Genomic DNA, 25,964 nt, shown 5'->3' with positions numbered 1-25,964 from the left:
CTCATCTCCTTCACATTTATTGCTGAAGACTGTGCATTGACATATAGAGACATGGAATCCATCTGTGTCAACTCTCTTAGTAGCTCTTGTCTTTGTTTCAGCATATCCATTACCTTCTGCCACATTGGTGGTGTCCTGTCTCTTTAAATCCATAGTTACTTCTGCCTCTGTTGCCTCCTTTCATATCCCTTATTTCAAGTATTAAAAATGTTTATCTCAGGATGCCTGGGTGGCTCAGTCGGTTGAGCGTCCGACTTCGGCTCAGGTCATGATCTCATGGCTCGTGAGTTCGAGACCCACGTCGGGCTCTGTGCTGACAGCTCAGAGCCTGGAGCCTGCTTCGGATTCTGTCTCTCTCTCTCTCTCTTTCTCTCAAAAATAAATAAACGTTAAAAAAATTTTTTTTTTTTAACGTTTATCCCCTGTTATCTTTCCTTCTGCTTTCACATATGTAGAGATGTAGCTCATTCTAAGATGACTGTATCCTCTTGAACCTAGTATTTATTTAAGTTCCTTCTTTTCACCAGTAAACTTTTCAGACTTAACTAATCTGTGCCACAGTCATTGTTTTCTGAATCTTGCTGTTATGCATACTCTAAATTATAATGAAAATGATGTATTATGTTGGCAGTTTCCTTAGATTGATTTCAGATTTGTCTAATGACCTTCTAGTGAGGAAAATCTGGTCTGCTCACTACTTAAGCTACCTAAAACAACTTATTTTTTTTTGTAAGTTATGGTTCCAGGGCCAGTGTTGGTGATCTGGTTTGAGGAACAACACAGTGCAGTACTAATCAGAACTTGAGGTATGAGCAATTTTTTTATCAGTGCTCTCTCAAGCCTACAACCCCTTGTACTGACACTTCCTATTTAAGTGATAAAAGAGATAAAAGAGACTTAAAAGGGTAAGGACAAATGAGTAATATATTTAAAAAAACACTATTAATCAAAGGGTTAGGCAGAAATTTTATTTAGATTTTAAAGTAAAAAAAGTCTTGGCTAATGAGTGCTTAAGGGCAAGATTCCTGAGCACAAGGTTTAGGCTCATTCTAATCCACAAGTTAACTTTTTAATTTTTATCTATTTATAATTAATTAATTGATTGATTGATATTTTGAAGTAGGCTCCACGCCTGATGTGGGGCTTGAACTCACGACCCTAAGATCAAAGAGTCCCATGCTCCACTGACTGAGCCACCCAAGCACCCCCACAAGTTAACTTTTTAAAAAATGAGCTTCTGATCATTTATTCTTTCAGTCAACAAATGTTTATTAATTATCTTCATGTGCTGGGCACTATTTTAGGTCCTATGCTCCCTACGGCTGGTGGAACAGCTAGCTATTTTGGTCTCTCTAACTTCACTTTTGGATGTTTATTGTTTATTTTGAGAGAGAGAGTGCCTGTGCACGAGCAGGTGAGGCACAGGGAGAGGGAGAGAGAGGATCCCGAGCAGGCTCCACCCTCAGTGTGGAGCCCCATGCGGGGCTCAATCCCACGACCGTGAGATCATGACCTGAGCCAAAAATAAGAGTTGGACCCTCAACCAACTGAGCCACCCAGGTGCCCCTCTTGCCTTCACTTTTGACACATTTGACACATGTTCCTATTTTCATTCCTGAATGGTCTTCTTTGCTTCTAATTACTGTGCTTCTTTACTTCTCTTAGATTTCTAGTGATTCCTTCTTTATTGTTTCATTTTCTTGTCTCACTTGTTTCTTGTCTTTCTTTTAAGTAAAAATGTTTGGCTCAGTGTTTTTCTTGGTCTCTCTACTCACCCTGTCTTATATTTTCAGTATCCTTAGCCCACCCTCTGCAAACCAACTTCAGCTCCATTTTTTCAACTTGTACAGAATATCTCTATTTGGATGTCTTGCCATTGCCATCAACTTCAGCATGTTGTGCACTAAACTAACTGTTTTCTCTCTAAATGACGTATTTCTAAATCCCCTAAACTTAACATCAGTCATTAAGTAAATGTTTCTTGAGCAACATTTATATGCCAAGTATCTACGATCGGGGTACATTGGGAAATAAAGATAGACATAAACTCTACCTTTATGAACTTAAATCTAGATAAATCTAGGTGAGATCCAGAAGAATAAACAGGTGATATAATATAGTGTGAGAAGTCCTTGAAGTCAAGACTTTTGTGGAAGGGGGATACTAATCTAGATCACAGAAAAAATGTTCTTTGGGAAGTATTATAATAGTGTGAGGGCCCAAGGACGAGTAGGTATTAGACAAGTAGACATAGAAGAGGGAAGTGTATTCTAGTCAGAAAAAGGTGCATTCACAAAGGACTACTAGTGTTAAGGGGTGTGGTTGAGTAAAGCAGAAGCATGGGGAGGGAGAGGCAAGATTGGAGAGAGAAGTTAGGTTTAGATTGGGAAGACTCTCACAAGCCATGTTACAGGACTTGGACTTTATCCTGACATCATTTGAAGCCTTTATAAGACATTTTAAATGATGTATATAATATATTAGCTGTGCCTGGCACTTGGTGAACATGATATGTGAAAGATTATGTGTTGTGATATATAGCATATATGATAGATATGTGATACACTACCTCTTTCATTATAATTATTCCACTCCATAAAGTTCCTAGGAATTTGGGATGGTACTATAGAAAAAGACCCATGACGTTTGGCTAGATGCCAGCCACATCTCCTTCCCCATTAGAAACGGCTATGAAGAGGGGACCATTTTAGCTACTTCAGTGTTAGTAGTCTGCCCATATTTATCAGAGATTTCACCTTATCTGTATCCCCCAATCCAAACACTTGTTGGTCTTTTCATTTTAGGTAAAGTAGTTCACCTCTTCAAGATAATGAAGGGAACAGAAAACTAATACAGATTCTTAAATCCAATAGTAATATAATTATAGTGGTGGTTTAGGCAGATGACTATTCTAGCGGTGTGCACAGTGAATTCAAAGGGGGGAAATTGAGAGACAAGCCTTGCTAGGGGCTGTTGTTTCTCCATCATTTCTTCCCATATCACTAAACAGCAGCTTGATTCTTTCAGTTCCTCAGGCCAAGAACCTGGAGTCATCTTGGCTCCCCTCTTTTTTGCAAATCAAGCATCTTCTCAACCAGCAAATTTCATCACCTCTCCCTTCAAAATATATCCAGTATCTGGCCATTTTTACAACCTTCTGCTCTTACCCAAGTCAGAGTTACGACTGTCATTCACCTGAACTGGTCTTCTGCTTTTGTCCTAGCTCTGCTATAGGATATGCTCCACATAGGACCCAGAATGATCTTTTAAAAACATTAGATTATGCCACCCCACTGCTCAAAGCCCTGTGGTGACTTCAGTCTTACTTAAAGTAAAAGCAAGACCTTAGAATAACCTACAAAGTCCTGCATGACTTGTGCCCCCACTACCTGTGCCACCACTTCATCTCTGCATTTTTAGAATTTTTTTAATGTTTATTTATTTATTTTTGAGAGAGAGAGAGAAAGAGCGAGCACACAAGAGGGGGAGGGGCAGAGAGAGAGAAGGAGGCACAGAATCTGAAGCAGGCTCCAGGCTCTGAGCTGTCAGCACAGAAACCGATGTGGGGCTCAAGCTCAATGAGCTTTGAGATCATGATCTGAGCCAAAGTTGGACGCTTAATCGACTGAGCCACTCAGGCACCCCTCACTTCATCTCTGTATTTATAGCTGCCCTCATTCACTTTGCTTCAGTCACTTTACTGTTCCTTAAACACATCAAGCATATTTCTACCTCAGAACCTTTGTATTTGCTGCACCCTTTATTGCCAGAACTCTTCCCCGAGACGTATAGTTGGCTTCCTCCCTTTCTTCAAATCTCTGCTCTGTTCTGTCACCGTATCATATCAAGAAGTCCTTCTACCTATGTAAAACAGTAACATCTTGCATTGCCTCACTTTATAGTAGCCCACCTTTATCCACGAGGATACGTTCTAAGACTCTTAAAAACCACAGATAGTACTGAACCCTGTATATACTATGTTTTACCTATGTAAATACACCTATGGTAAAGTATAATTTTAAATTAGGCACAGGAAGAGATTAACAGTAAAGAATAGAAAAATAATTGTAACAATATACTGTAATAAAAGTTATACAAATATGGTCTTTCTCTCTCAAAATATCTTATTGTACTGTACTCACCCTTGTGATGATGTGAGCTGATAAAATGCCTACACGATAAGGTGAAGTGAGGTGATGATGTATGCATGTGACATGGTGTTGGGCTGCTATTGACCTGACGATATGTCAGGAGGATCATCTGCTACTGAACCGCAGTTGACCACAGGTCACTGAAATTGTAGAAAGCAAAACTGTGGGTAAGGGGGGACTACTGTATTTTCCTACCCTTCTGTATTTAAACAACTTTTTTGAAGTATTATTGACATTCCATAAACTGCATATATTAAAAGTACACAATTTGATACTTGTCAGTGAGTCAGTCTTTTCAATTTTACCTATTCTGGTGTATGTCTGGTGATAGTTTATTGTGCTTTTCATTTTCATGTCCTAAAGGACAAGTGATAATGACTTATCTTCTCATGTGCTTATTTTTCCATCTATGTATCTTCTCTGAAATATCTGTTCAAATCTTTTGCTTATTAAAAAAAAATTCAGTCCCTTATTTTCTTATTGAATATTGAGAGGTCTCTGTATATTGTACATACAAATCCTTTATCAGATACATAATTTGAAAATATTTTTCTCCAGTCTGTTGCTTCTCTTTTCATTGTTTCAACATTGTTTTTTGAAGACAGGAACTTTAACATTTTTATGAAGTCGAATTTATCAACTTTGTCTTTTATGGATCATGCTTTTGGTTTTATGTGTGGGAAATCTTCACTTAACCCAGAGTCACAAATATTTTCTCTTAATGCTTTCTTCTAGAAGCCTTATATTTTTTAAAAATTTAATTTAATTTTATACTTTATTTTTGGCAGGGGCGGGGGGGAACATGAGCAGGGGAGGGGCAGAGAGAGAGGGAGAAAGAGAATCCCAAGTAGGCTCTGTCTGCACTGTCAGCGCAGAGTCCAACATGGAACTTGATCTCGCAGATCAGGACCTGAGCTGCAATCAAGAGTTGGGTGCTTAACCCATTGAGCCACCCAGGCATCCCTAGAAGCCTTATATTTTTAGGCTTTACATTTAAGTCTATAATCCATTTTGAGTTAATTTTTCTATGAAGCACGAATTGAAGTTTGCATCTTATTTTTTCAAATGGGTAGCTAATTTTCTCAGCACTATTTGTTGAAAAGATTAACCTTTCTTCACTGAGTTGTCTTTGAACCTTTGCTGAAAATCATAAATATGTCTATTTCTGGACTGACCTATTTCTCTGTCTTTATGTCAATACCATGCTGTCTTTATTACTATAGTTTTACAGTAAGTTTTGAAATCGGGTGTTGTTAGTTTTTCAGCTTTAACCTTTGCAAAATTGTTTAGGCATTTGGGTTTTTGCATTTCCATATGATTTTTATAATCAATCAGCTTGTCAATTTCTACAAAAAGCCTACAGATATTTTGATGGGAATTGCCTTACACATATAGATTCGCAGAGAGTTGTATCTTAACATGAGGTCAGTGAGTATCCATCCTATGAGCATGGCATATGTCCCTTTAAATTTTTTTTTTCAGCAGCGTTATATAGTTTTCAGCATACAGGTCTTAACATAGGTCTTGTCAGATTTATCTCTAGGTATTTTTATATTCTTGATACTATTGTAAATTTTTTAAAATTTTAATTTACAATTGTTAATTGCTGGTTGTATAAAAATACAGTTTGTTTTTTTATATTGATATTTTACCAGAACTGTAATATTAACTCACTTATTATTTCTAGTAGTTTTTTTTGTAGATTGTCAGAATTTCCACATAGAAATCATGTGTGTGGAAAAAGACTTATTTTTTCCTTTACAATCTGAATGCTCCGCTTTTCTCCCCCTTAATCTAACCTCACCTTAAAACCTTTAACACAATGTTGAATATAAATAGTGAGAGTGGACATCTTTTGTCTTACTCCTGCTCTTAGGGGGTTAACAGTCGGCCTTTCAGCCTTACATGAGATGTGTAGGGTTTGTGTGGATATCCTTTATCAGATAGAACTTGTTGCTTGTATTCCTAGTTTGCTGAGAATTTTTATCAGGAATGAATACTGAAATTTGTCAAATGATTTTTCCATATCTTTTGAAGGAATCATAGCTTTCCTTTTTAAATTTAGTATGTTAAATAATATTCTTTTTCAAGTTTTAAATCAATCTTGCGTAGCTAGGATAAACTATGTATTATCCTTTTTATATGTTATTAGAGCTGATCAGCTAAAATTTTGTTAACAGTTTTTGCATCTATGAGGGATATTGGACTCTAGTTTTCTTTTAATGCCTTTATCTGGTTTTGTTATCAAAATAGCACAGGCTTCATAAAGTGAGTTGGGAAGAAATGATCCCTTTTCAGTTTTCTTGAAGGATGTGGATGAAGTCAGTATTATTCCTTCTAAAATGTTTGGTGCAATTCACTAGTAAAGCTGTTTGGGCCTGGATTTTCTTTGCAGGAAGGTTTTTAATTACAAACTTATTTTCTTTATTAGACATAAGGTATTCAGGTTATCTATTTCTTCTTGAAGAGATGTTTCTATTTGTTAAGGGATTTGTCCATTTCATTTGTTTTGTTGATTTCTTTTTTATCCTTTTAGTATCTCTAGTATCAGTAGTGATACTACCTCTTTCATTTCTGATATTGGGAATGTGTATCTTCTCTTCTCTCTTTTTTTCCCCCAGTTAATCTGCCTAGCAGTTTTTATGTACTTTATTGATCTTCTCAGAGAGCCAGCTTTTGGTTTTATAGATTCCCTCCCCCCACCCCTCCCCCATTTGTTTTTCTGTTTCCTTGATTTCTGCCCTCTTATTATTTCTTTACTTCTGCTTGCTTTGGGTTTCATTTGCTCTTCTTTTCTGGTTTCTTGAGGTAATAGCTGAATTCTCATTGATTCAAGAACTGCCCCGCTTCCTAATATAGATGTTTATTGCTATAAATTCCCCTCTAAGTATTTCTTATGTTGCAGCCCACAAATTTGTGTATATTATGTTCTTATTTTCAGTCAGTTGAAAATATTTCCTGAGTTTGCTTCTGATTTCTTCTTTGATCCAAGTGTTATTTAAAAGTATATAATTTACTTTTTAAATATTTGGAGAGTTTCCAGATATTTTTCTGTAACTTATTTCTCATTTAATTCCATCCTCATAATAGAACATACTTAATGTGACTTGAATTCTTCCACATTTATTGAGACTTACTTTATGGCCCAGAATCTGGTCTGTGAGGATGTTCTGTAAATGTCAGATCAAGTTGGTTGATAGTGTTATTCAAGTCCCCTATATCTTCACTGATTTTCTTTCTACTCTGTTAGTTATTGGGAAAAATATTTTAAATCTCTGGCTATAATTTGTGTTTGTCTATTTTTCCTTGCAGTTCTTTCCATTTTGCTTCATGTATCTTTTTTGTTTTTTGTTTTTTGTTTTTTTGAGAGAGAGAGCAAGCATGAGTTGGGGAGGGGCAGAGGAGAGGGAGAGAGAATCCAAAGCAGGCTCCACGCCCAGTGTGGAACCTGACACAGGGCTCTACCTCACAACCCTGAGACCTTGACCTGAGTCAAAATCAAGAGTCAGATGCTTAACTGACTGAGCCACCCAGGTGCCCCTGCTTCATATATCTGAATGCTACCTTCTTAAGGTTTACACATTTTTAGGATTTTTATGTGTTGATTAATGTACTCCTTTTACTATTATGAAAAACTTCCTTTATCCTTGATAGTATTCTTTGCTCTGTGGTCTTTTTGTCTGATATTAATATAGCCACACCAACTTTCCTTGGATTAGTGATAGAATTATAAATCTTTTTTACCCTTTAATTTCTTTTTTAAAGATTTTATTTTTAAGTAATGTCTACATCCAACATGGGGCTAGAACTTAACAACCCTGAGATCAAGAGTTGCATGCGCTACCAACTGAGCTAGGCAGGCACTCCTTATCCCTTTTGTTTGAACATATTTGTGTTTTTATGTTTGAGTTGTATTTCATGAAGGCAGCATTTGTCAGGTCCTTCTTTGTTATCCAATCTGACAATCTCTGCCTTTTAATGGAGGGGCTTTGAATGTTATGTTTTATGTAATTATGAATATGGTTATATCTGTCATCTTGATTTTTTTTTGATTGTTCTTTATTCTCCGTTTCTTTTTCTGTCTTATTTTGAACAATTTTTTTCTGCTTTTAAAAAACATTTTTTATAGATTTTATTTATGTATTTATTTATTTATTTATTTATTTAAGTTTATTTTGAGAGTGTGAGTGGAGGAGGGGGAGGGGAGAGAATCCCAAGCAGGCTCTGTGCTGTCATTCCATAGCCCAATGCGGGACTCAATCCCATGAACCATGGGATTATGACTTGAGCCAAAACCAAGAGTCAGACTCTTAACCAATCGAACCACCCAGGCTCCCCAGAAAACCATCTTTATTGATTAATTCATGAACTTCAATTCACTTAACATTTTAGAGTGTACCATTAAATGGGATTTCTTTTTCCAGTATAGTCATTTATCTCTAAACACCCAGCCCTGGGAAACAGGTAGTTTACTTTCAGTCTGTATAGATTTTCCTATTCTGGATGTTTCACATAAATGGAATCATGCAACATGTGATGTTTTGTGATTAGCTCTTTTTACTCAGCGTAATGTTTTTAAGGTTCATCCATTTTGTAACATATTTTAAGTGATGTTATACCACCTTATGTATAGTATGAACCATTTCAATAGTTTACTTTCATTTTTTCCTTTTCAACTTTCTGTTAATGTTATAAATTTTACTTGTACATATGTTATAAACTATATAGTACATGGACTTTTTTTGTTTTTTAAAAACAGTTATCCTTTAAAGATATTTCAGTAATAAGAAAAAATCTTACATATTTACTCATGTAGTTACTATGTCTGGTGCTCTTCACTCCTATGGTGGATTCATTTCACTCCTATGGTGGATTCATAGTTCCATCTGGTATCATTTTCCTTTTCCTGAAAGACTTTGTTTTAATGTTTATTGTAATGCAGGTCTTCAGCTTATGTATGTTCAAGAAGGTGCTTATTTCTCTTCCATTATTGGAAAATACTTATTCTAGGTATAGAATCGTAGGTTGACAGGATTTTTTTTTTTTTTTTTTTTTTTTTTTACTTTCAGCACTTTAAAAATGTGGCTCTACTGTCTTCTTGCTTATATTATTTCCAAGGAGGCATCTGCTGTTATCTTTCTTTTCTGGTAGTTAGTGTACTTTTTTTTTTTTTTTTTTTTTTTGGCTGTTTTTTTACGATTTTCCCTTTGTGAAATTATCTGTTTTTTATGCTTGGGGTTCATATAGCTTCTTGGATTTATGGCTTCATGGTTTTGATCAAATTTGGAAACATTCTGACCAAGTAGTTTTCCTGTCTCTTACCTCTATATCCCTTTCTGTCCTTTTCAATTATGTGCATATTTGATTGCTTAAAGTTGTGCCATAGTACACTGATCCTCTATTTTTTATTTTCCCTTTTTTTCTGTTTTGTTTTGGGTGGTTTCTCTTGCTATATCTTAAAGTTCATTGATGTTTTCCTATTCATTTTTTATCTGCTTTTAATCCATTCCCGGGTATTTTTCATCTCAGACATTGTATTTTTCATCTCTAGAATTTCAAGTTGGGTTTTTTAAATAGGATTTCAGTTTAGGGCCTTTTTATATCTTCCATGTCTCTGCCTAAATTTTTAAACATATGGAATACAAGTATGATAACTATTTTAATATCCTTCTCTGATAATTCTTAACATCTGGGTCTCTTTTGATTAATTGTTTGTTTTTTTCCTTCTCATTATGGGTCATTTTCCTCATCCTCTGCATGCATGATTTTGTTTCATTGTATGTCAGAAACTGTGAATAACACTTTTACTTCGTTGGGTGATAGATAAGGTATGTCTTCTTAGAAATATACTGGAGCTTTGTTTTAGGATACAGGTAAGTAACTTAGACACAGCTTGATCTTATGAGGATTGCTTTTAAGGTTTATTAGGCAGGACCAGAGCAGTGTTTAGTCCTGGGCTAAGTATTTCTACTACTGAGGTAAAATCTTTTTGAGTACTCCACCCAGGCCCTTGAATTGTAAGGTGTTTCACTCTGGCTGGTGGGAATAAGCACTATTTCTTTATGAATGCTAAGTATTGTTTCCCCTAATCCTTGCGTTGGTATTTTTCCTTGCATACATTTGCATATCAGTACTATGCTGATTACTCAAGAGAATTCCTCTTCAGATTTCCACAATTCTCTCTCTCTGCATTTCTTTCCTTTCTGGTACTTGATCCTGTGAACTCTAGCTCCTGTTCTTTCCAGACTCTAAGCTTTATTTCTCTAACTCAGACTCAGCCTTAGTTTCACTCCACACACTGCAGTGTAGAGACTGTCAGTGCAGTAAAACATACAGAGGGCTCACCTCATTTGTTCCTAGTTTCTCAGATTGGTGTCCTTTGTTACTTTGTGTCCTGAATAGGATTATTTCATATGTGTTGAGTGGTTTTTGGTTGTTTCATGCTGGAGGTCCATCTTGACTGGAAACATTTTAATTCTTGTTTTAAATTTATTTTGAGAGACAGAGAAGAGCATGCATGTGTGTGCATGCTTGAGCTGGGGAGGGGCAGAAAGAGAGGGAGAGAGAATCCCAAGCAGGCTCTGTGCTGTCAGCGCAGAGCCTGATGCAGGGCTTGATCCCGTGAACTGTGAGATCATGACCTGAGCTGACATCAGAGATGGACACTTAACTGACTTAGCCACCCAGGCACCCCATGTTTTAATTTGTTTTTTAAATAGACTTTCTTTTTTTGAGGAGTTTTAGGTTCACAGCAAAATGCAGCAGAAAGTACAGAGACTTTTCATATATGGGCATAACCTATATATGTATAGCCTCTCCTGCTGTCAATATCCCACACCAAAGTGCTCTATTTGTTATAGTCAGTGAACCTACATCAAGAGATCTTTATCACCCCAACCCCATAGTGTACGTTAGAGTTCACTCTTGGTGTTGTACATTATATGGGTTTTGATAAATGTATAATGACATATATCCACCATTATAGTATCACACAGAGTGCCCTAAAATTCCTCTGCTCCCTCTATTCATCTCTCTTTCCTCCCTAACCCCTGGCAACCAGTGATCTCTTCATATTTTTACCTTTTCCAGAATGTCATGTACTTGGAATCAGGTAGTATGTAGCCTTTTCATTTCACTGGCATTTCACTTAATAATATGCATTTAAGGACTTTTTGTGGCTTGACAGCATATTTCTTTTTAGGGCTGAGTAATATTCCATTGTCTGGGTGTACCACAGTTTGTTTATCCATCCATTTACTCAGAGACATCTTGGTTGCTTCTAAATTTTGGCAATTATGAATAAAACTGTAAACTTCCGTATGCAGGTTTTTGTGTGGGCATAAATTTCAACTCATTTCGATAAATACCAAGGAGCATGGTTGCTGGATTATATGGTAAGAGTCTTTTCGTTTTGTGAGAAACTGCCAGACTGTCTTCCATAGTGACTACCATTTTGCATTCTCAGCAGCATTTATTGAGAGTTTCTGTCTTTCCACATCCTTGCCAGTATTTGGTGTTGTTAGTGTTCAGGATCTTGGCGATTTGAATAGGTGTGTAGTGGTATCTCATTATTAGAATTTGCGTTTCTGTAAATGACATGATGTGGACATCTTTTCGTATCCACTTATTTGCCACCTTTATATCTTTAGTTAGGTGTCAGTTCAGGTCTTGGACCATTTTTTAATTGGGTTGTTTGTTTTCTTATTGTTAAATTTTAAGAATTCTTTGTATATTTTGGGGAACAGTTCCTTGTTAGATGTGTCATTTGCAAATATTGTATTGTCTTCATGGCTTGCCTTCTCATTCTCTTGCTCTGTCTTCTGTAGAGTCGAATATTTTACTTTTAATGAAGTCCATCTTACCAGTTATTTTTTTCATGGATTGTGCCTTTGGTGTTGTATCTGAAAAGTCATTACCAAATTCCAGAGTCATCTAAGTTTTCATCTATGTTATCTTCTAGGAGTTTTACTCTTTTGTATTTTACATTTAGGTCTAGGATCCAATTTGAGTTCATTTTTGTGAAGGGTGTAAGATCTGTGTCTTGAGTCATGCACGTGGATGTCCAGTTATTCTAACACTGTTGAAAAGACTATCTTTGCTCCATTGTATTACCTTTGCTTCTTTGTCAAAGATCAGTTTATTTATATGGGTTGATATCTGGGCTCTCTGTAATGTTTCATTGATCTACTTTTCTGTTCTTTCACCAATACCACACTGTCTTGGTTGCTGTGACTTTATAGTAAGTCTTGAAGTCGGAAGTATCAGTCCTCTGGCTTTGTTCTTCTTCAATACTTTGTGGCTGTTTCCTTTTCTGGGTCTTATACTTCTTGTACTGTAAACGTTAGGATCAATGTGTCAGTAACCACAAATAACACTGGAATTTTGATTGGGATTTTGTTGAATCTTTAGATCAAGTGAGGAAGAATTGACATTTTAATAATATTGATTTTCCTATCCATAAATGTGGGACATTTCTTCATTAGTTTTTTTTTTATTTTTTGCATCACTTTCTTAGTTTACCTCATATGTATCTTATACATATTTTGTTAGATTTGTATCTGATTTTCATTTTTGGGGGTGCTGACATAAATGGTACTGTTTTTAATTTCAAATTCCACTTGTTCATTGCTGGTATATAGGTAAATGATTGATTTTTATATATTAACCTTGTATCCTGTGATCCTTGCTTATTAGTTTCAGAAGATTTTTTTTTGTCGATTCTTTGGGGTTTTCTACTTAGATGATCATGTCATCTGCATATCTTTATTTCTTTCCCTTATTGCATAACCCAGGAATTCCAGTATAGTGGTGTAAAAGTGTGGTGAGAGGGGACATCCTTGCCTTGTTCCTCATTTTAGTCGGGAAGTTTCATTAATTATGTTATATGTTTAAATTTTTCAACATAGCATATATCTCCATTGACAGATTATATATTACATATTTCATGCTCCCTTCCCCTAGAATGTCAGTCCTTTAAAGACAGCACCATGTCTATTTTTTATCACTTTTGACTTTCCATCACCTAGTAGAACATCTCAAGTAGTCAGTAGATACTGATAAATAAAGTATAAGTAAGTGAATAAATAAGGTCTTTACTTCCTAAACATGGATGGTGATCATAAGAATACAGGAAGAGAGCGCCTGGGTGGCTCAGTGGATTAAGGATCGCACTCTTGGTCTCAGGGTCATGAGTTTATTAAGCCCTGTGTTGGACTCCTTGCTGGGCGTGAAGCCTACTGAAAGAAAGGAATGGAAGGAAAGAGAGAGAGAAGAGGGAGGGATCCCTAAAAAGTACTGTGACAGAATAATTTTAAGACTTATTTGATTAGATGAATAAAAGAAATTTTGGGGCACCTGGGTGGCTCAGTCGGTTGAGCGTCCCAACTTCAGCTCAGGTTATGATCTCACCATTTGTAGATTTGAGCCCTGCATTGGGCTCTGTACTGACAGCTCGGAGCCTGGAGCCTACTTCAGATTCTGTGTCTCCCTCTCTCTCTGTCCCTGCCCTGCTCACACTCTTGTTTGTCACTCTCCCTCTCTCAAAAATAAATAAGCATTCAAAAACATTTAAAAGGAAGAAATTTAAAGATGATTGGTATTGTTCAGGTTTCTAGCCTAGAGACTCTTCATTCAATATACTCTCCCTAGATAATCTCATTTACTCACATGGTTTCAGTTTACCATGCCGTTGACTCCTAGATCTCTATTTCCAGTCTGACTCTTGCTTCTCAAAATCAGATGCCTACTGGACATCTCCACTTAGATGTATCATAAGTATATCAATGTAGCATAACCAAAACAAATTCATAATTTTTCTACCCAAACTTAACTCCTCCTTTCTATATTCTCTATCAAAGAAGAGAGGTATTATTAAGTTAGAATGCCAGGTGCCATATTTGATATTTAAGTCTTCCTCCCTCTCTCCGTCTTATACATGACAGAATCTTGTTAATCCTCCTTCCTAATACATCCTTAAATCCATCCAGTTCTCTGTAACCACTGCCTTATCTTAGTTGAGACCATCAACATCTACCTTCATCACGGCAGGATCCTTCCACTCTGTTGTCTTTCTTTCTCATTATTTCTTTACACTCTAATCAGAGGAATTTTGTAATTAAAAAAAAAAATTTGAAAAAGCAGACATAGAGAAACTGAGGTTTAGAGAGTTGTAGTGACTTACCCAAGATGACAGAGCCAAGAAGTGGTACAGCTGGGTGGCAAATTCTGAGTGACCAGAACCTGTACTGACTAGAACTCACTTTCATAAGCTGTCTCCAGCAATGTCAGTTCTTGAGTAATCCAAAGAGCATTTTCAGGTTTTTCTTCTGTAATAACTTTTTCAGGTGGAGAGTATGATCACTCTTCCTTGTCAGGTGAGAAAATCGAGGAAAGGAGGATAGGTAACTTTCTCAAGGGCAAGAAGCTGTTAAGTAGTGGAGTTCATCCTAGTTCATGTTAAGTAGTGGAAATTGGTTTCTGGCTCCAAAACCCATACTTTTAACCCTAGAATTTGCTAATGGTTGCAGATATACAGTATACTTTTTTGGCCTTGCTTGTGGTTTCATTTGATCACAGCAGTGGGATCAAGTGTGGGTCAACTTACTTAATTTCTCAGTGCAACTTCTTCATTTATAAAGTGGAGATAATTTTTACTGTATAGGTTATAGATGGACACAAAGCATTTATTAGTGTCTGGCACACCAAGGTGTGTATAAGGTGTTAGTTATTGAGATATATTAAGAGTTAGCTATTATTAATATTAGCCAGACTTATTTCTGTTACTCCAGGTTCTGTATTACCAAGTAATTACTAGCTTCTGCTTCTCATTATTGTATATTCCTTTTTTACTCCCTACTTGCCTCAGCATTCTTTACCCGTTTTTCCATCATACCTTTGCTTTAGCTACTCCTTTATTTGAAATACCCCTTTTTCTTTTCTCTGCTATTCATATTTTTACTATTTTCTTAACGTTTCTACATTCTCTGAAATGTTTTTCTAATTATTTTAGCTGTGTTAACCTTTTCATTTCTTTTTTTTCTTTTAGTTTCTTTATTTTGAGAGAGAGAACATGAGTGGAGGAGGGGCAGAGAGAGAGAGAGAGGGAGAGAGAGGAGAATCCCAAGCAGGCTCCGCGCGTCAGCACAGAGCCGGATGCAGGGCTTGAACTCACAAACTGTGAGATCATGACCTGAGCTGAAATCAAGAGTTGGATGTTTAACCAGCTGAGCCACCCAGGCGCCCCTAATCTTTTCGTTTCTGAACTCTGTAGAACTTCTATCATTGTACTTTATTTATTTCTAAGTTTTACCTTCCCTGTTTTTCAAATTTATTATGGTGATGAGCATATAATAGTTGCTCAGTGAATGTTTGTAATTGGTTGAATAAAGTATTTGGCATACATTATTGAAGAAGTCTTATAAATTAGTGTCAGGCACTCTTCAGTACTTGGGGTATAAGGATGGCTAAGACCTCACTACTGTCAAGTAATTCATAATATAGTAGATAAATTATAGCTTATATTTATATAGCTTATATATAAGAACTTATATATAAGTTCTTAACCTCTCTTCTGCTTTCACATGATTCATAATATGTGTAATCACTTTCATCATTAATACTTCATTACACACATTGACTAGGGGAGCTCTTCCCTCCAGCATTGAGGCTTGCTTATTTATGATACCTTATAATTTTTAAAATGTCCTCTCTTATTTAAGTACCCTAACAAACTGATGAGGTAGGAATTAATGTCACCATGAATGGAAAGAAAATTAAGATCTAGAGATGGAGATGTTAGTAGTCTTACATTTTAAGTGAAGAAACTGAGTCTCAAAGAGCATTTTTAGACTCAGAAAGTTAACAATGGAGTTGGGACTTAGATTATCTAAATACTATGCTGAGTTAAGCAATTGAATAAGACGTTCCTAGATGCTAAGCATTGACTGCCTAGTTCTTGTTCTAAACTTTGTATTATAGGAATCTTTATACAAATACAAAAGAGAGGATATCATGGATCCCTGTATACCTACCAACCAATTTCAGAAATTATCAACATTTTGCTAATGTTGCTTTTTATACCTCCCATGCTACCTTTTTCTTTTAAGAGTTTTTTTTTTTTTTATTTTTTTTTTTAAACGTTTATTTATTTTTGAGACAGAGAGAGACAGTGCATGAACCAGGGGGGGGTGGGGGGGGGGCGAGAGAGAGGGAGACACAGAATCTGAAACAGGCTCCAGACTCTGAGCTGTCAGCACAGACCCCAATGCGGGGCTCGAACTCACGGACCGTGAGATCATGACCTGAACCGAAGTTGGATGCTTAACTGACTGAGCCACCCAGGCGCCCCTCTTTTAAGAGTATTTTGAAACAAATTCTAGATTTGATAGTCTACCCATAAATATTTCAAGATGAGCACTAACTTTAAATTTTGCTGAATATAACTATAGGAAGTACATTAATATTTTTAAAATACTTAACTCTCTTTATAGTGCATGATTCCATTAGATACAGAGTGGCATTCAAGAGATTTTCAAATATATCTTCTTCTTTAGAAACATAAACTTTTAGGGTACTATCCTAAGGTATAGAAGTAGTTTAATTCTAGAATACATTCTCTTTTTTTAAATTTTTTAAAAACATTTTATTTATTTTTTATTTTTTTAAATTTACATCCAAGTTAGCATATAGTACAATAATGATTTCAGGAGTAGATTCCAGTGATTCATCCCCTATGTAATACCCAGTGCTCATCCAAGCAAGTGTCTTCTTTAATGCCCCTCACCCATTTAGCCCATCCCCCTACCCACAACCCCTCCAGAAACCCTCAGTTTGTTCTCTGTATTTAAGAGTCTCTTATGTTTTGTCCCTGTTTTTATATTGTATTTTATATACATTATATTTTGCTTCCCTTCCCTTGTGTTTGGTATCTTACATTCTACGTACGAGTGAAGTCATAGGATATTTGTCTTTCCCTAAGTTTGCTTAGCATAACACCCTCTAGTTCCATCCATTTTTAATTTATTTATTTTGAGAGAGAGCAGCATGAGTGGGAGAGGGACAGAGAGAAAAGGAGAGCGAGAATCCTAAGCAGGCTCTGAGCTGTCAGCGCACGGAGCCTGACACGGGGCTCTGTCTCTTGAAACCGTGAGATCATGACCTGAGCTGAAATCAAGAGTCAGACTGAGCCCCTAGAATACTTTCTTGAAATAAAATAATGTGACTTGGAAGGGGAAATTTAGCCAAAGGAAACAATTAGCTGATTATGTGCTTCCTATGAGTACTGTTTTTGGAGAATAGGTGCTTTTATGAGCATCTCTTTTAAACACAGTTAATAAATCTTTTTAAAGTAGGTTCTCTTCTACCTTTCTTCTTCCTTTTCAAGGAGATGTTCCTTCTCTTCTCCAAAATCTAACCCTACCATGTTTTTTTACCTCCCTTGTGGAATTCTACCTCATTTATCACTTCTTTTTATCTGTACTCTTTTTTCTCTTCTGTCCTGTCAGCCCACAGGCTCAAGTTTACCTTATTAAAAGCAACAAAATCAAGGGGCACCTAGGTGGCTCAATCGGTTAAGCGTCTGTCTTTGGCTCAGGTCATGATCTCACTGTTGTGTGAGTTTGAGCCCTGTGTCAGTCTCTGTGCTGACAGCTCAGAGCCTGGAGCCTGCTTCTAATTCTGTGTCTCCCTCTCTCTCTGTCCCTCCCCCACCCCTACTCTCTGTCTCTCAAAAATAAATAAACATTAAAAAATTTAAAAAAAAAATGAAACACACTTCTCTTGACTTTATGTACCAGCTGCCTGTCTGAATGCCTTTGCTGACATTTTGTTGGCCTCAGGGAAAAGCCAAGCTTCTTCAGTATGGATGGAAGGTTCTTTTCTCTTTATCTCCCAGGTGCCTTTCCATCCCTGCTACTTATTACAGGTGCCATTGATGTTAATTCATAATAGTAATTATAGTAAGGTAAACAGTCACAAAGTTGTTACACTAACACATAATTAATACACAATACATAACCACACCAGGATTCAGAACCAGAACTCCTCATTCATTCTTGCTCAGTAGAGTTCCAACAAAATTCACTAAACATTTAAATTCCTACTATGTGACAGGTACTATTCTAGGTTCAAAGACTCTGAAATCCATTTACAATTGAATGTAATATCAGGAGCAATTACAGAGATACTGTGTACTAAATATATAACAATTTCTGTTTGTTGTTGATAAAGTTGCTTTTGTAGTATGACAGTGTTAAGATTTATTTATAATTTTCTATGCTAAACTGTTATGGTCAAATTATGGTCAAATCATTATCTAATTGCATTTTTAAATTTATCTTTTAGGGACAGTATGGAAATTACCAGCAGTGAAAAAGTACTTACATTCCAATAGCCAGTATCTATTAGCAGCCATATTGTCACCTCAGCACTGTGGACACCTCTGTGTGAAGAGATCCTTCCATTCCATCTAGTTTTTGGAAAAACCTTGTGGATAAGTGGCTGTTTCATCAGTAAGCAGCCTTTGTGGCTTAGTTGTAACAAGGCTTTAGTAGCTAAAAAATACTCTTGATTTCACATTTCTACTCTAGATGGCAACATTGGACAGAAAATACAATGATACAACCAATTTGCAATGATTTGGGAACTGTGTTTCAAATGGACTGTTACAGACTGAAAGGTGTGAACAGCTTTGTATGTTTATGAAGGTTAAGGGAATTTAATACTTTTCCACAGATTCTTTTGTAAGGGGATGAGGGAAATGTACACTTTTTACAGCAGCAATATTTTGTATATTATGTTTATTTCATGTGAATATGCAAGGCGGTACACTACGCATTGGACAGAATCAGAAATCCTCTGTTGATGTGGATTGGAGCATGGTGGATGCTTGATTGTGTGGGTCTCAAAATGGTGTACTATAAAAGATAAAGGTGAGGGAGAAGACAAAGCACACCATATGTCCACTGTTAAGTTCTTTAGAGGAAATTCAGATCCCTTTTATCTGTGAGATAATCAAGGGCACTGTGATAGTTTTGAGTAAAAAGACATTTTTTTAAAAGCTTTCCAGTTTTGTGGATTAAAACCTTTTTATAAAGATCATTTATAATACAGTTTTAAAATGTGAGGCAATAAGAATTACTTCATGTGGGATCTGAGGAATCTAGGTAGCAGTTTCATGTAAATGAAGTGGTAATTCTCTCCTAAAATAGCAATAACTGAAAATGGAAGTGTTAATTTTACTTTCTTTGAATAATCAGGGAACTTAGTGAATAATATCAAAGCATTTTTTAAATGATATCAAAGAAGAGTCAACACTGATCCAGTAAGTTTATTTTTTAACATTAGAAGGATAATTGGTTTATAAAATAGAATAGTTCAGAAGACTTTACAAACCTTTATTTCAACTTTCTTCACTGGAAATAATGCCATTTATAAAAGGACACATTTAAGTTTTTCCCTTTTTTATGTTGGTTCATATAACACAAAGAGATGTTTAGGAAAATGCTTATTGATGAGGTTTATTCTGATCTGTATTAAAAGCATAAAGGTTGCAGTCTAGATCACTTTGTTAGCATGGCATATTTAATCATATTTGAGACTGTCCTGTGCCTGATTATTTTAGGTAAATTCAGGGATATTGCATTGGGCAGGAAATCATGCATTGTGAAGTTTATAACCACAATTATTTAAGCATAATCTGAAAACATCTAGCCCAAAGGTAAGTTGCTATTTTCATCACAGTTGCCTATGCCCAGGGAATAAGATGTATTCTTTATAATTGAATTGGTTTTTCCCACTTCTAACTGGAAACAAAACAGAAGGGGTGCCATAAATTTGAATAAGCAAAATGTACTGTTCTCAATATACTGTAATCGAAAGGAATTTTAATGTGTTTCTGTGTGTGTATGAGAGAGAGCGTGTGTGTTTTAAGGTCAGAATAGAATTTTTTCAACTTGGTCAGTAGAAAATGGACATCACGTTTGAACAGATAAAGCATGGACAGCCTTATTGTGATTGAAAATGCTTATAGGTTCTGTGCCAATTTTCCACCACTGTGTACTTTGTTGCTATTTAAAACTGTATCAACTCTAACGGAAGAATAAATTATTTGTGATTTTAATTTTCTCATTTGTTTCTTTAAATTAGATCTCTTTGACTCTCTTGTTTTGTCTGGAGACTTTGCTGTGGGTTTTTTATATAAGTTAGTCTAGTATAAGCGGACTATATTTGTATTCTAGGACTTTATCAAAATTCTCTTGCCATGCCCAAGTTAATTAGAATTAACTGTTCAGTAATCAGCATGTTGTGTGGGCTGTTTGTTATAGAATTCTTTCTCTGAAAATGAAGTCCATGAGGCTATAATCAAGATGACTGAATTAGATAAATGAGTTGAGGAGACAAAATTGTACTGAACCCAACCTGGTGTAGATCTGTTATCTCATTGGAAATAAGCTCAACTGACATTAAGAAATAATTTGTCTTGCCAACCCATCTTCTGTTGTCTTATTCTCCTTTTAATGGAAACTAAAATTGCAATTTTAATAAGCAGAATTTCCTCCAGGACTTTCTTCCTAGAGACTAGTGCATTTGCAAGGTTTAATTGTTTTATAACAGTCCTATTTCATAAAAGTTTTTAATTGGTGGTGACAAAAATTACCGTACTCCTTCGATGCCTACTCTTCTTAAAGAGTAACTTTACCAGGAGCTTTCTACCAAACTTGACATCTCCATATAGACTATATTCCCTAAAACTGAAGTTATTATTTTAGCAAAATGTATTATAATGAAGAAATATCATACCATCCTATAAAATTCTAGAAACAAAATTTTGCTAAGTAAAGAGCATGGTGATCATTGATCAACATTTAATAATATTCAGTTTTGCTAGTTTAGTTGTTTAAGAATATCTTATTATTCTGTAGAGTTGTGATGGTACATTGTTTTTGGCACATGTTTTTAACTTTTTTAATGGAATATGCAAACATATGCCAAAGTAGAGAGTATGTTATGACAAGCCCCATGGACCAGTGACTTAACGTAGGTTACTGGCTAACTTAGGAAGCCATGGCTAATCTTGTGTTGTCTCTACTTCAACTCAGAAATGGAAGCAAATACTACATCCTTGAATTATTTCACTAAGTACCTCTAAGTAAGGAACAGCTCACCCTTGAGCAACATGGGTTTGAACAACTGCATGAGTCCATCCACTTACATGTGGATTCTTTTGATAGATACATTATCATGCTATAAATCTATTTTCTTTATGATTTTCTTAACATTTTCTCTAGCTTCCTTTATTGTAAGAATATAGTATATAATACATACACAAAATATAGTCAACTGTTTATGTTATTGGTAAGGCTTCTGGTCAACAGTAGGCTATTAGTAGTTAAGTTGTTGGTGAGTCAAAAGTTATACATGGATCTTTGACTATGTTAGGGGGTTGGTGCCCTTAACCCCTTTGTTGTTCAAGGGTCAACTGTACTCTTTTAAAAACACCTTGCTACTAGAATTCTTCCTGCTCTTGAAATTTTTTAATTTCACTATTAATTAGAAACCGTCTCAAAACTTGTATTAATAAATCACTGCTTTTTCTTTCATTTAAAAAAATCATTTGTGGGGTGCCTGAGCCTGACCAGCTCAGGTCATGATCTCATGGATTGTGGATTCGAGCCCCACATTGGGCTCTGTGCTGACAGCTCAGAGCCTGGATCCTGTTTTGGATTTGGTGTCTCCCTCTCTCTCTGGCCCTCCCCCACACTCTTTCTCCCCCACTATAAAAAAAAAAAATGAAAGCTCTAAACCTTACAGTGTTCAGTCAATTTTAGAAAAACAGAAGCAAAAAAACTCACATTTTTAAAATAAATTTGCAAGTTAGGGAAGTTGCAAGAAGCTATGAAATTGAATATGTAAAATCTTAAACCTTTAATACAGTGAAAGACATCATAACCTAAGTTAAAAAAAGACTGAAGATGTGTAATATATAGAAGACATAGGATTAATATTTGGATATGGAGCTATATATCTTTCTCAAACATAAATAAACACTTAAAAAATAAAATTTTTTAATAAAAAATTACGTTAAATAATTAAGTCAGCAAAAATAGATTACACAAAAAGTAAACATGCTCCATAATTTAATCTTTTAAAGGTAATAGCTATAAAAAGTTTGATATATTTCTTCCAGCTTGATTATACACGCATAAGCCAACATCTGTTAATTGTTTTGTCTCTTTCAACAAAAAATGGAATTATATACTACCTATACTATATTGTAACTTCCTTTTTTAAAATAGTTTTAGAAATATCTCAAATGCTTCCTATTCTGTGTTGTGCCTAATTTTTAACTATTAGGAAAACAAAGCTTTCATAATCGATCTGGTAAGGGTTTGGGTTTTGGTTTTCTGTATGTTTATTGAGATATTTCTATATGGTAGATTTTGAATATGTTAGGTGTAAGGCTATGTACATTTTAAAAAGTGTCCTCCTAAAAGAGATAGCCTTGCCAGCAACAGATTATTAGCCTTATTAATTTTTACAATTTTAATAGGCTTTAAAAAGTGTTATCTCGGGGCGTGCCTGAGTGGCTCAGTCAGTTAAGCGTCCGACTTTGGCTCAGGTCATGATCTCACGTTTCATGAGTTCGAGCCCCACATCGGGCTCTGGGCTGACAGCTCAGAGCCTAGAGGCCACTTCAGATTCCTTGTCTCTCTCTGTCTGCCCCTCCACTGCTTGCACTCTGTCTCTCGCATTGTCTCAAAAATAATCATTAAAAATTAAAAAAGTGTTATCTCAGGATCTAATTTGAATTACATCTGGTTTATTTGTTAAGTTTGAGTATCTTTTCAAATGCTTAAAGACTATCTTTTCAAATGCTTAAAGACACTTTATTATTTTGTGCTGTGAAATGCTTCTTAATGTCCCTTCTTCATTTTTCTATTGGGATGTTTATTGTGTAAGAGAGAGGAAATAATATAAACACATGTGCACCAATAAGTATAATTATATATAGCTCTCTATCCAGTATATTAATCCTATGTCTTCTATATATTACACGTCTTCAGGCTGTTCATTATTTTAAAAAAATTTTTTAATGTTTTATGATTTATTTTTGAAAGAGAGAGAGAGACAAAGCATGAGCAGGGGAGGGGCAGAGATAGAGCGAGACACAGAATCTGAAACAGGCTCCAGGCTCTGAGCTGTCAGCACAGAGTGTGACGTGGGGCTTGAACTCATGAACTGCAAGATCATGACCTGAGCCAAAGTCGGACTCTTAACTGACTGAGCCACCCAGGTGCCCCTCCTGTTCATTATTTTTTAACTTAGGTTATGATGTCTTTCACTGTCTTAAAGGTTTAAGATTTTACATATTCAATTTCATAGCTTCTTGCAACCTCCCTAACTTGCAAATTTATGAAAAAAAAATGTTTTATTTTTTGCTTCTGATTTTCAAAAATTGATTGTACATTGTGAAGTTTAGAGCTTTCATTTTTTTCTCTGTGGATAACTGGTCATTTTAACGTTATGTATCGAATAAACCAACTGATTTGAGATGTCACCATATTCTATTTCCTTAAACACTAATTATAACTAAGCCATGTTTGATTTAATGCCATTTCAAAGACTAGTTAGATTCACTTAAGTACATTTTCATTGGCACAAAGTTGTGGGTTCTTCCCCCCTAGCAAGCTATGTTTTATTGGATAAGAGTTAACTGCAAGAGCATAAACAACAACTGGCTTCTTAACAGCAAGAGAGTTACTGAAATGTGATTTTATATAGAATGACTAGAACCTCTTGGAGAGTTTTGCTTGTTGGAAGTTTTCAAGGTTTTTTGTACCCTACTCATTAATTACCTTCATAGCTGCCCCAAAGTATTTCAGTATTTCAAAAAAGAAATCACTATAAAATCTCGTTTATTTTTAAAACCCCAACTCCCAGAAATAGACAATGCAATATAATTTTCATTAACTCAATAAAGACGTATACATAGGGTGATCATACAATTTATTACTTAATCTGGGAAACTTTTGATAATGAAGGGAGGATATTATATATACACACATTTATGTAATGTATATACATTGTGCACAGGCATAAAGATGTGTGTATGTGTGGGTTATATACTTGTACATATGTGGATAAACGTGTATATTTTGTATTTTGTCTTTTTCCTGATAGAGATCTATAGTTTAAGACCTTAGATACGTGAATGATACATTTGTTTAGGCTATAATGTTTAACTGTGATAACCTACCAAGAAGTTTCTCATGAAACAGTGCATTAAAAATAATTATTTAATGTTAAAATAGGTGAATAAAAAATCCTGAATATTCTCAGAGGCTTTTACCATTTTTGATCTGTATTAGAGAATATGGCTTATTCCCTAATACTCTTCTCTCTCTTAAAAAAAGTAATCCCCAAGTTTTGGGTGGGTACATAACTACCTGCCCAGTGACTGCATTTAGTAGCTTCCATTGCAACTAGGTATGGACAGTGACTGTAAGTTCAGCCAGTGGAATGTGAGGTGGAGTGATGTGTTCGGCTTCTAGGTCACATCGTTAAAAATGCGCTCCATTTTCTCTTTCCCATTTCGGAAAGGCTGGAACGTGACCTATTAGTGGGGAGTTTTGGCCTTACAGGTAAGAAAAATAATCTGGTAGCACAACAGAAATCCCCTGAATGGCCTCATGAAGCCCATTCTATTGCCTGTTGGTGTGGACTCTGACACGAGAGAATTAACCTTTCTGTCTCACTAAGCTTTTTGTGATGGCATCAAAGCCTGTAGTCTAATGTAAGGTCCTGTAGTAGAAGGCCAGTTCACACCACCCTATAGCATGTTCTGTTTGGAGTCATAATTTTTAGGAATGACAAGCCTAGTATACTGTGTGTATGGTGTACTTCACAATCGTTCAGTGACTAATCATTTTTTTAAGTTTATTTATTTATTTTGGAGTCAGGGTGGGGGGGAGGGACTGAGGGAGAGGGAGAGAGAGAATCGTAAGCAGACTCTATTTCCAGCCTGGAGTCCTCTGTGGGGCTCAGTCTCACAACTGTGAGATAATGACCTGAGCCAAAATCAAGAGTCGGACACTTAACCAGCTGAGCCACCCGGGCACCCCAGTGACTAATCATTCTTGACTGATGAAGTAGGGCAAACTATAATTCCTTTAAGATCATCGTCTGTTTTCCATCACTTGAATGAACTGAATTCTATATTTGGTAACAAGAGGTTTAGTTAATTTTAAAGTACTGGTAAAAATATACGTCATATATATCATTTTGGCACGTGTGTAGTAATTTATAAATAGTATGTTTTCTAAGTACTTACATTGAGAATTGTGTTAGGTAGGACTTCGTAAAATCTCTTAGGTTTTTAACTTTATTTTGGCTTCTGCTTCAATTTGTCCTTTGGACTTTTTTCTCTAATGCTTTTTTGTGGTTTCCTTAGTCTTCCGACTTTCACTATATGAAGTATGTACTTTGATTCTAGCTAGTTTCCCTGCCAATTTTCTTTTGGAAAAAAAAAAAAAAGATGTACCAAAAGCATTTTATTTTTACATTTATTGTGGCTCTCATTATTCAGCTTAGATCAAATATGAAGAATTTTATATCTGTAAGAAATATAACTATTACCTGTGGAAGGAGATTTTGGAATAATGGTTAATTTTCATATACCATTTCATACTGATCATCAAATTTTTTAACTTTCAGACTCCTGATCTTAGTAGATTAAAATACTGTTTGTATGTATGAAGGATTTTATCTTCTATCAATATGACTATACTAGGGAATTATTTCTGTTAATGCTTAGTA

At 35.6% G+C, this 25,964-nt stretch overlaps 1 protein-coding gene across 5 annotated transcripts in view; it reads left to right on the top strand.

The window, feature by feature from the left end:
* SS18 (SS18 subunit of BAF chromatin remodeling complex) overlaps window positions 1-20,268 on the top strand; it is an 89,708-nt gene extending 69,440 nt beyond the window's left edge. For all 5 annotated transcript variants that reach the window (XM_060613483.3, XM_060613486.3, XM_060613487.2 and 2 more), the window contains one exon: window positions 18,492-20,268. In XM_060613483.3, coding sequence (XP_060469466.1) covers window positions 18,492-18,518 — 27 coding nt within the window. In that variant the 3' untranslated portion in view covers window positions 18,519-20,268. The remainder of the gene's footprint in view (window positions 1-18,491) is intronic.
* The last annotated feature ends 5,696 nt before the right edge of the window (window positions 20,269-25,964 follow it).

The sequence above is a fragment of the Panthera onca genome, chromosome D3, assembly GCF_046562875.1.
Source record: "Panthera onca isolate mPanOnc1 chromosome D3, mPanOnc1 haplotype 2, whole genome shotgun sequence".
NCBI classification, from domain to species: domain Eukaryota; kingdom Metazoa; phylum Chordata; class Mammalia; order Carnivora; family Felidae; genus Panthera; species Panthera onca.
Note: the sequence above shows the minus strand (reverse complement) of the source record. Positions and strands in the feature narration are given on the sequence as shown.